We start from the raw sequence: 12,029 nt of genomic DNA on the forward strand, positions 1-12,029 counted from the left end.
TAGAGAAAAAGTAAAAAAATCAAAAGTGAAGACATTAAATCCTATGCAAGATGGAACACCTCTCAATGACTTTAATAGGAACATGGTACTTCATGGCAAATGATAATAAAGGTTCTAGACATCCTCCACTTTGTTCCTTTCTCCAGGTAGTACAGAGCAGAGATATAAACTCAGTGAACATATTAGAGTACTGATATGTAAATACAGTGCTTAATTATGAGTTCTTTGGCTCATATTTATTTTTACATATTTTTATATGTGGAATTTAAAAATATTCCCATTTGACTGCAATGGATATTAGATCAGGCACATGAGTAGATCAGGTTCTCTCTTTTCTGTGTTTTTTTTAATCATCATTCATCTTATACATAAAACCAATGCTATGTAGAAAAAAAAAAAAGCCTTGCTTGGTTAGCCCTTTTTCTTCAGAAAATTGTGAAGCTCCTGCTTTTCATGCAATCTCTCTGCCACTGCCATCCTGCTAATTTTGTCGAATAAGTCAATAAGGGCCAGTGGAACAGGTTTTCTTCATGAAATGTCACAGTGAGTGCAAAATAATTGCAGTAAAGCCAACTCTAGTCCAGAAACAATTTTTAGTATTAGAAACTGAGGCACACAACCATTAATTGTGTTTTGACATTAACATGTCTCTTGTCAGTACCAGTTTCCCAGTTATCCCACCTAGAGTCAGTATAACAAAATGAAAACTTTTTATATACCACTAGTCATTTCAGATGTTATTATCCCCTTTTTTTCCCAAATTCAAGACTGTAAATAATAGCTTCCCATCACTGAGCAAAATTCACAGAGTTTAAGCTCCAGTTTCACTGGAGATAAAGTTTATCTCAGATAAACTCTGAGATAAAGTTCTTGAGACGTAATTACTCTCCACTGGAGTAAAAATAAGACTACTTATTAAGGGAGTTGGCTTGGGTTTGGGGACATGTTTTTAAGGGATAAAAAGGGATAAAAAGGTTTGACTTATTGCACTATTAATTTCTGACAGAGGAATTTTGAAAGACTGGGTTAACCAGGTATTCAACATTGGAACAAGAAAAGATGACAGGACTGTGAAAACTACTTGCAGGACCTTGATAAAAGCTGAAGGACAAAAAAATATGAACATAGGTGGCAGGCATGGCTCCTCTTACCTTTTCTCTAACCTTGCTTCTAATGCATCTCCCCAGACCTTTGGAAAAATCATGCCGAAGAACAGAAGGAGAAGGAACCTTTCTTTAAGGAGTAACAAAATTGTTAACGTAAAGTACATTTTGTGGGAATACTTTCTGTCTCAACTACTTATTTAGTTTTCATCAATGGGTCTGTGAATTAGCAGTCATCTCAAAATGTCGACTTACACATCCTTTAAACTTGTAACAATTTGATTCTGAGAGTGTAGACAGATTGAATTCAATATCTCTTCTGTGCTTATGCAGAAGAGATATTGCACCTGAAGCAGAGGTGCAGATTTTTTTCTGTATTTATGACTAGTACTCCCAGCTGTGGCTCTCCATGTTTGCTCTCAAACCAGATAAGAGCAAAATGCACTCCCACTTTGTCATCTCTAACCTGTTGTCACTAAGGCAATGTATTATGTAAATATCCTACTTTTTTGTTATTTTCAATCCCTGCCCTCATTCTTCCCACCCTTCACATTTCCAGAGTCGTCTCTTTTCTTTCTCCTCTCTAGAGACACTAAGGCTACCCTTCTCTTTCTTTCCTTGATATCAGTATTGCAGGTCAGCCGCAGAAGACTAGAGATTGCATGTTTTCCCAAATGTTATATATCTTTCCATCTTATGTAAGGGGGGAAATAAAGACACAAAAGTTCACCATAACTTAGACAGCAGGTACAAGAAGAAAGGAAAGCCTTTACATAGCACTAACCATGTATATTTTCTGCTTTCAGACATAGGGGAAGTGGAAGATGGGCAAAAAAATTGTGTGAGAAACATGTTCGATCTAGTGAAGTGTGTGCTTGGAGAGTCTCATTTAGGGCTGTAATTCTCATAGCCTGGAGTGACCAACAGTTTGCTTTGTGGCTTTTTTCGTTCCATAGGGGATATTTTAATGATTCTGAGATTTGCAAGGAATGCAGTGGATCCTGTAAGACATGCATGGGAAGTGACACACAATGCCTGTCCTGTAAAAGTCCTTTGCTGCTGGAGCACCAGGAATGTAAATCTACTTGTTCAGAGAAGCATTTTGGCTCTGAAGGAATCTGCAAACATTGCCCTGAAATGTGTCAGGAATGTATTCACGATGAAATATGCACAGGTATTACAAAGAACTGCTGTTGTGTAGAACAAAATCCACCTGGATCTGTCTGAAGAGAGACTGGCAGAAAACCTTCTATGAATTCAATAATGTGCCAAAAAAAAAAAAAAAAAAAAAAAGTGATGTGCATATCATTGTTAGTCTCTAAAACAGATTATAATGAGACTAAATAATTGATCTTTAAATATTTCACATTGCATTGCCTGGTCCTGTGGTTCTTCAGAGATTTCTGCTAGTTTGATTTTATTTTTGATCTAGTGTATCCAACCTTAAAAACTTGGATATGTGAACCAATGTGAAATACAGAATGTTTCTTTCCTAGCTTAGTTGAACTTTACACCTCTTTACCATTTTTGCAAATGGCCACTCCTGTTAGAGAAAGAAATCCCTGTAAAGAAAGACATTAGGAAAGTCTTCGGTACCCAGGTAAGGCTAAATGCACCCTCACTCCAAAATTTCCCCCCCTCCAAAAATTAAGGATGGTTAATATTGAGCAAGCATATATTGCAAGCATTCTATAAACATAAACATGGATGAAATAAAAAAACAACAATCAACAAACCAAACCATAAACAAACATATTAAACCCAGTACTCATAATAAAATAGCAACTTATTCACAGCTCTAGGCAAAGGCAACCATTTAGGTCAATACACTCTAGGTAAACTCGTATTTCAATAATAAACTAAAAAAACCCTTCAAATATATACATTCCTGATTTTGTAGGAAATTCATAATGCAGAAAAATGTCAGAAAAAGGCCATATATATATATATATATATTAGTGTCAAATGGTTTGGTTAATATCACCAAAGCTCAGCAAGTGACTTTTTTTCACAGTTTCTTGCTGTAACGCAGAAGATACCATTTGAGGGTTGGGCCAATGTAAGTCTTTTGGAGGAGAATGATTTGAAAAACTAAGTCCTACCTTCTCAAGGTGTTCTGATGATTTCTGTGATGACATACAATCCAGAATGTAACATTTCCTAGGACTTACTTTGTCTCGCACTTAACAGGTCAGAATTTGCTGCCCATTTGCTTACCAATGTTCTGCTGTCCCCTGCAGAGTGTATGGATGAGCTTTTCCTGCATGATGGGAAGTGTGTACAGGAATGTCCGTCACACTTCTACCCTGAAGACAAGCACTGCTTTCCCTGCCATGCTGACTGCAAGGACTGCAATGGGCCAGATTCTGATGACTGCACAGCATGCACTTTCAGCTTGTTTTACCTCTACAATGGCATGTGTTTTGAAGAGTGCCCTGAGGGGAGCTACTATGAAGAAGCTACCAAAGACTGCCAAGGTTGGCAACTGTTTGTTTTCCCCAGAAGAGTACTGAGATACAAGTGGGTCAGTTTAAGGGTCACCCTCTAAGGGCCTGTGTGTGACAGCTAATGTTGTCTTGGAATTATCAGTGTCTTGGGAGTTGAAGAGGACAGCTAAGAATAAGCCAGAAAAATAATCTGGCTTATTGTGGAACAGCAAAAATTGAAGAAAGTGGAGAGGGAGGTAGCAAAGATATTTATGTTTATTATTCAAGGCAACCACTGTGATGAAATGCTGAGAATGGCTACAGAATTGCTGAGAATTGCTGGAGACGCTATTCACTGTTGCAAAAGAAGTGTTGATGCAAAAGCAAACCTAAGGAACTACTTGCATAAGAATGAAAATTACTTCACACAGGATTTCATCCTGAGATTACAGCTGTTCCTTCAAAAATTAAAGCTGTAATAACACTCTGAGACAAATTCAGAAAAGGTGAAATTCCTACTGTTTGTCCTTTTCAGCCTGTAACAGGACATGCCAGACTTGTTCTTCTTCCACCACCTGCCTAACTTGCAGAAATGGATGGATATTGAACCATGATGGGTACTGTATGTTATCTGGATACTGCTCTCCCACGGAGTACTACCTTGAGGAAATTCAGACCTGCAAATCTTGCCACAAGAAATGCTTCCACTGCTCAGGACCTGCTGAACACCAGTGTCTTAGCTGTGTAAATAACCGGTATCTTCTCAGTAAGTATCTCTCTCCTCCATCTAGATCTCATTCTACACTGAAAGCACGGAATTAACAAGTTTTTGTCATATTTGCAAAGCATTTGGGCTGCATCAACCAATCTAAATACTGTAAGGAGGACATGACAAGTTGTTAAATTGTGCAGAGATAATTTCTTCAGCAGGGCTGTGTGGAAACTCTGTGAGGCAGGGTTTGCCAGGGCTGACAGGACTAATGCAGGATTCCTAAATAGCAACAAACACCATGACTGAAAGAAACTTGTAGATTTCACTTACTTGGTACGTACTCTTCCTATTGTTTCCTACAAGGATTTTAAAAGAGGCCTATCCTTAGTTTTGTTGTTATTCCACTGTTAATGTATCATAAAAGGTGCACATTTTCATGTTGCCTTGTTTAATCCCTGCAGCAATCTGATGAGCAAAGGAATACTTAAACATCTGTTAAAAGGGATCACTAAATCAGCATCTAATGGGTGGCTAAAATGCAAAATTACTTTCCTGACTTTGGAGCAGAGAGTAGGTGTAAGACTATACAGTCTCAGAAACAAACAGGAAAAAAATTATAAAATCCCCACAATAAAACATTTCTTCTCTACATATTCTTCTAAAAGCAAACAAAAATTTTAGAAAATCATTGCGAGAAAAAATATTAAATAATACTTCATGCAAGAGAGAGATAAAAACCAGTGTAAATTAAAAGTGAACCTAAGCTTTTTGAGTCTAATGCAGACTTTACATTCCTGTATTTCTGAGACCCTGTATCAGACTTACCTTTTTTATCAACACACTCAGCTGTTTTGCACCATTACAAATGGTAAAGTTGATGGAGAAATGCAGATAAATATATTGGAACTGAGATAAAAATGCAAAAAACCCTGAACCTGAAAGTATCTTCCTTTGCCCAATTGCAACACAAGCAGCAAAATTATCAAGACAAATATGTTATAAGCACAAGCAACTTGCAATCTACTAGTTTATTAGCTTTATGCATTTGCAGCCAATTACAACACTACTAACTTCTCATTCAGGATTCCTACTACAATGACTGAAATTTCACTGAAAAAAGTGGGTCTTATCTGGCTTTGCAGCATTAAAGACATTTAATTCTATAACATAACACAGAAGCTACAGACAAGGGTAAAGTCCAGTAAACAAAAGTCATTGAACCTCAAATTTACCATCAGATTCATCATCTACATAGAATGAAGTTAGATTGATGCTTAGAGTGAAATGTTGTGAGTGAAAGTTGATGCTTAGGGAAAACAGCAATGCAGATGAAAACCTGCCTTACAACTTTTGATTATTTGAAGGAAATCACATCTGCTTTTCATTATTATTCTACTTTATTTTTCACAAAGATAAAAACTTGCCTGTCCTGAAAAGCTTGCTAATATGCATAAAACACAGAAATGAAGACTAACGGATTTATAAGAATCAAAAAATAATTACTGTACCCCCACACTGGGTTTTCTTTTTCTGATACATTATCTATCAGCAGCTCATGCTGACAGAGAGTTTCCTGTAGTACTGTTGCATGAGATGTTTTATAGTAGCAACTACTGAATATGATGTGCTACTTTGCATTGTTGTCTCTGCAGACAGAACCTGTGTTGAAACATGCCCAGATGGATATTATGCTGACAGCACAGAGAGGCAATGTTCTGCATGCCACAGCACCTGCGACACTTGCACTGGAAAACGCAGCTCACAGTGCCTTTCCTGCAAACTGGGTTGGTACAGACAAGGAAAAGGATGTGTAACCCAATGTCCAGCAGGGTAAGGCCCAAGAACTTTTGCTAAAAGCTGCATTACAGAGAGAACTTTGAGAAATTAGATCACTGCAGCATTCTACATCAGTCTGAAATAGAACTGAGTTTTGTTTTCAGGAGAAAATTTCTTATTTTATCACAGTACTCTAAGGGTGGAAAACCTCCCTTCCCCGTAGAAAACTCCAAAATTGGTGCCCAAATGAGAACTGCTTAGATGTGGTTTGGATATGCTCAGGGTATGCTCTTGGCTATTTCTATACAGAACAGTGTGAACCAGAACAAGTATACTAAGTTATAGGTCAGTCAGCCTGAGCACAGGCAAAAGAAGCAACAGTGTGGCCTCCACTTAAGGAGGAGAAGTTTGGATAAGGTTATATTTTTTTGCATTGAGTAAATGCTTATAGCGAGTGATAACAAAGACAACCATTAAAGCAACTTTGAACTAAGCATTCATAATTCTAGAGAGAAGCTTTATAATTAATCCATTTAAGTTCAAAACGTGAATTCAATGTTCTGGGATATTCAGTTTTGGGAAATTCAAATTTAGAATGTTAACCTATGATTTCTCTTTCAGGTCCATTTAAATTAAACCTAGAGTTAAATGGATCACACTGGCTGTCCCTCCCATTAAACTGGAAAACTCTAATGACCATACCTCAGCAAAATCACACAAACCTTCCCTACTTCAATACTTTGTATATCAATTCAACTCAGATTTTAGAAATTTTTGCTGTAAACACTACACAGAGTTGTGCTTTGTAGCTGAATTCCAGTGGCTGAAGGGAATGAAATTAATTCTATTTCCACTGAGATTACAAATACTTGTGTTCATTTTAGTATTATTTTTATAAATGGATGTAATCACAATAAAAAGCTAAGGATTAAACAATTGTTGGTTTTCCTGTCACTGCTGGCCTTTATGCAAAGCTATGTCTTTCTGATCTATCTCAGGTATTTTGCACAAAATTCCACTGGATCATGTGAGAGATGCCACAAGACTTGTAAGGAATGCATGGGGCCTCGAGCCACAGACTGTCTTTCCTGTAATACGTATTTCTACCTGTTGCACTCCACAAAGGAATGTGTTAGCTCTTGTCCTCAGTACTACTATGAAAACAAAGACAACAACATCTGTGAGAGATGCCACTCTTCCTGTTTAACCTGTGAAGGTAAAAGTATATGTTCTGCATTGAGTAAAAAAAGTGGTCATCAAAACACCTGGAATCTCAGCTCCATGATCTGGGAACACTTCACAAAGACACTAACCAGATATAGTGCTAGCAACCTGTCCATGACTCTGGGTGTCCAGCACCCACAGTGGATGATGTAGACCTCTCCCAGAGGCTGCTGAGCTTTTCCTGGCTCTTGGTGACTTGTTTCACTCATGCTCCATTGATGTATTTCTACTGCATTGATAATTGAGGTGAAATCAAGTATATGACTTCCTGTCAAGCCTTCTCCAGAACTGCTTCCAGCACCGACCACAAACAGAGAGACAGCCACTTAACAGGGAGGGCTAGGACCAAGTCACATGTTGCCAAGTCACCGAATGGAAAAAAATGAACAACAGCAATGAATTTACCATCAGCCAGGCCTCTCACAATAATGCTCATCATAAAAAAATGGGCTTACAGAGATGGACTCCATTTTTCACATGAATATTAAGAATGACTGAAAAATACCTTGCTCTTTGAGCTGTCCTACTGTCTGTTACTCTGTGAAAGCCAAGGAACTTAATTCCAACTACACATCTTTACAGCCTACAATGGGACAAGTAAAAACCCATAAAGCACATCTCTAGGTTGAAAGGAAAACAGAAATCAAAAGCACAGTGATGTTTGTTGCTTTTAATATAGTTATGTATTTCACAGTATTAACTTTCATAGACTATTTTGCTCTGTGAGACACTGTTTTTGGTTTCTCAATTTTCCTAATTAAACCACTTGTTTCCTTTAATTTCCTGATTAAACCACTTCTGAAACAAAAAGCATTAATCCTCTTGGACCCATTTGGTGTCCTTTTTTACCTGAATGGGTTCCATGCTGCAGCTTAGAAGACCATGCATTGTAACACACAAACTGTTTTGGATAGTGGATATACTGGATAGTAAAGATGGCTAATTGCAACGTAGTGATATATGTGGAAATTACTCTTAGAATGAAGCCACATTCAAGAATGTTTACAACATAATTGTATAATAACATTATGAAAAGTAGCAGAAATATTTTTTGCTTGGATTTGCAACAAAAAAAGATAGGCATTTTAATTTACAGACCACCTCCTCTGTTTTTCACATTATTTGGCGTAAATACTATGGGACAGAATTTTTATCATCATTACAAACACAGAATTATAAAACACAAGCCAGTCTGAAATGTACCTGCATAGCTGATATACAAAGCAAAGAGCATGGTGTCTCTGTGTCAAGAGCAGTAAGGAAAACCATGAATTGCACAGTAATATAGGAAGTTCTCTGTGTTATAGAAGGTTACTAATTTCAGCAGTTTAACACCTGCTTATGTTAGTTCCTTGCATTTTCATTTTCTTCCTTTCAGATGGCAGAAAATGTCTAGGTGCAGGGAAATGGACGGATGCGTCTTGACACTTAAGACAAACCCATCCCCTCAGTGTTTCACAGAAATACTGCATGCAGCATCTGTCTTTTTTAAAGAGTCTCTGACACACAGGGTGCATATGGTCCTCTGGCTGTACCTAGTGAATAATGTTTTTTTCTTATGCAACTAAATAGTTTATTTTTAAATTCAAATATAAATATTGCTTAATTAATGGTTGTTGAAAATAGTTAACAGGGCAAATAAGTATGGATTTTGTGAAGGACAGAATTTGGAGCAGGTTTTCCACATTTTACTTCAGTGCTCTGACCTAATTTATTTTCCTGAATATGTCAGAAGTTCCCCATGCAACTGATTCTGAAATAATTTTTTTCATGATTATCAAAACTCATAAGAAATAAATTTTGTTTGCACATAAAGCCGCAGGACTAGGCACAAGCTTTTCTAATACCAACTTCTTCATGTGGAACTCAGCACTAATGATTGTTGCCACTGACAAACGTCCCTTTTCTTCACAGTAGTGGTCAGTATAATTTTTAAAGGAAATTAGCTGACATTTCCTGTTATAATATTGTTGTTTTGTTTGCCTGTCTAGGGAAAGGAGCATTCAGCTGCACATCTTGTGTATGGAGCTACAGCTTATTAAATGGAATGTGCAACTCAGACTGTTTTGTAGGTGAATACAAAGTCCAGGAGACACCAGGACAAAAGGTACCTACTTGAAGGCTTTTTGTACACAATACAAACAACACATGGCTCTTCTCTGAGTTTTTAATGGTGCCTATCTTTAAGTATGCTTACTTTTTTCCTCTTTAGGCAGGGGAAGCCTTGTTTCTCTTTCTGGGGTTACCTTACAGTCAACAAAGATATCAAAACTACATTAACAAATCAGTTCTATTAATGATACAGTTGTTTTTTTCTTCCAATATAACTGAGATTTCCTCTTGAATTTCTGATGCCTTTTCTGTAAGAAATCCTTCTGCATTTTTGATTGACAGCTTTTCCGGCAGAAAGCCCTAGCAGAAGGACAAGCTGAAATTAACACAGCTGTATATTTAATTGAACAGGATTAGGTTTGGGTCTGTGCCATAAGCCTGGGCACTCCACCTTACAGATTTCCACACCAATTGCCTTCTAAAGATATTTATTCAAGAATATAGCAGCAAGGCATGCCTGGGATGCTCCAAACCCTGGAGTCTCTGTCCTGGAATATCTTCTTGATAGCCCTACTTCATAGCACTGAATCTGAGAAAATGGCCTTATTTGAGGCTAAGGACAACACAGGTGTGCAGGTTTTTGCAAGAGCTTTGACTCTAAGAAACTATGAACAGCTACAACCCTGCAATCTTGCACAGGTTCTTCCAGCCTTGCAATCCTAACTGCAAGTTTGGTGAAAGTTTATTGGAGTTTCCAGATGTTCACAGTGAACATGTACCATGGCCAGGAACTGTGAGCATTGCAAACACTGAAACCACTGACTTCAGAGCATTCTGCAAAGCAGGTGTGATCACAATGACCTCTGGTAGTTTCTGTAAACAGAGGTTCCCAGAAGCCTGGACTTTAGGAAGAGTAGTTGAATCTAAGCTGTTTCCATAGAAAAAAAAAAGCCACACAATCAAAGAGAAATCGGTTTTGCTAAAATATTTCTAACCACCTTTATTCCTTATTTCTGCTTTCCCCCTGAAGAAGCATAATTCATACTCTAGCTTTTTCCCAGAATGTTTCATATTGCTTCTTCCATGTCAGCTACTTTTCTGGTCCAAAAAGCTTAAAAGAATGAGTAAATTTTAACATCCTGCCTAGCTAGGTGAGATCTCTAAGCTTTTACAACACTTTACATCCCACAAGCAGATCACTGAGTAATCAGAAAACAGGAAATTTTGAATTTTGTATTGTATCTTCACATTGACACTCATGGTGCTTGAGATGACAACCACGATGGTGAATGACAGGATAGAACTGCCAGGTCAGGTCCAAATCACACAAAATTAGAGGTGCATTGCTTGTATTCTGTGTTTGAAGGAGAACAAACCCAAGTGTGAGAGATGTGACAGCTCATGCACTGAGTGCAAGGGACCTGGTCCTCTCAACTGCACAGTCTGTCCAGCCAGCATGCAGCTCTTCCTGGAGCAAAGCCGCTGCCTGCCCTGCTGCAGCAACACTGATCCAGCAAAAACCCCAGAGTGCTGTGACTGCAATGAAACACAAGGTAGGACCATGCTGAAAAGCAGGAATAGTGCTAAGTCTTTTATGGTTGATTATGCTGACATTATGCTGCCTGAAAACTGGACTAGAGCTAAAATGTGCTATCGATAAAGAGTGTGTTTCTACTGCTTCATCAAAAATAGGGAAAGTTTTACTCAAATAACAACCATTATGTCTGGTGCTGGAGATGAAAACTTCTCACACTCTCAACTACTATGTTAAATGGCCTGGCATTTCATAGACTCACTGGTTTATGAATTAGCTTACTTCAATGAACAGACATCTGAATCTCATTGCATTTGTGTGCCTGCTAGCTTTTTGGCTTCTTTCTCATTATTTCAAATCAAATAATGAAGAATAGATATCCCAACAACCTTACTGACATCCTTGCAGCACAAGAAAACAAAAATATCATTGTGGTACCAGAAAAGCTAGGTGTTTTGTTGACTGCTATTACTGCACTAGACACATTATACCAGACTTTTAAGACACACACAGACAAATGCAAGCTCATTTCACCCTTTTTTGTTGTTCTTTTTTTTTTAATTGCTGTTTCAGATGACTGTGTATTACAGACAACGTTACCCCCCGGGCAAAAAAGCAAAACTCTTTTCTTTGTTATCACTTGCATTTTGCTTCTGCTTGTCATCGGAGCCATTGTATTCATCTGGAGAAAGGCACGAACCAAAAGCCAGCCTGTCAATAAAGGACGATATGAGAAGCTGACAAATCACTCCAAAACCTTTCCTTCCTCTGTGAGCAACTACCACAAGAATCCCAGTTACAATGAGGATCAAGTGATTGAATACAGAGATAGAGATTATGAAGATGATGATGATGAAGATGACATTGTATACATGGGCAAGGATGGCACAATTTATCACAAATTTAAATATGGACTTTTGGAGGATGATGAGGAAGATGAGCTAGAATATGATGACGAAAGTTACTCATTTAGATAACTTTTTACTAGTTTACTAACAGTAAATTAGTCCTACTCTACTGTTTTTCCTGTGAAATTATAGCTATTTAATTAATAATGTTTCGTTACTTGATAGCATCCTGACCTCCACATTTTTTGCTATTAATTATTGTTTAAGAATAATAATTTTTAGAAATATTTCTAGAAATTCCTTTTTTCTAAATAAATCTTTCCTAGGCTTTTCAGTAGCACTCCGGATATAATC

General features: G+C 37.6%; 1 protein-coding gene across 3 annotated transcripts in view; it reads left to right on the top strand.

Moving 5' to 3' along the window:
* The window catches only part of PCSK5 (proprotein convertase subtilisin/kexin type 5), a 220,101-nt gene extending 208,278 nt beyond the window's left edge, over positions 1–11,823 (top strand). The window contains exons 30-37 of one of the 3 annotated variants that reach the window (XM_041422187.1): positions 2,060–2,277; positions 3,344–3,580; positions 4,065–4,295; positions 5,894–6,071; positions 7,016–7,239; positions 9,239–9,348; positions 10,660–10,846; positions 11,401–11,823. In XM_041422187.1, coding sequence (XP_041278121.1) covers positions 2,060–2,277; positions 3,344–3,580; positions 4,065–4,295; positions 5,894–6,071; positions 7,016–7,239; positions 9,239–9,348; positions 10,660–10,846; positions 11,401–11,804 — 1,789 coding nt within the window. In that variant the 3' untranslated portion in view covers positions 11,805–11,823. Of the gene's footprint in view, positions 1–2,059; positions 2,278–3,343; positions 3,581–4,064; positions 4,296–5,893; positions 6,072–7,015; positions 7,240–9,232; positions 9,349–10,659; positions 10,847–11,400 lie in introns of all 3 variants that reach the window. The other 2 variants (XM_041422186.1, XM_041422188.1) reach the window with 2 other exon arrangements.
* The last annotated feature ends 206 nt before the right edge of the window (positions 11,824–12,029 follow it).

This window comes from Onychostruthus taczanowskii, unplaced genomic scaffold (assembly GCF_017590055.1).
Source record: "Onychostruthus taczanowskii isolate IOZ18803 unplaced genomic scaffold, ASM1759005v1 scaffold72, whole genome shotgun sequence".
Classification (NCBI taxonomy): domain Eukaryota; kingdom Metazoa; phylum Chordata; class Aves; order Passeriformes; family Passeridae; genus Onychostruthus; species Onychostruthus taczanowskii.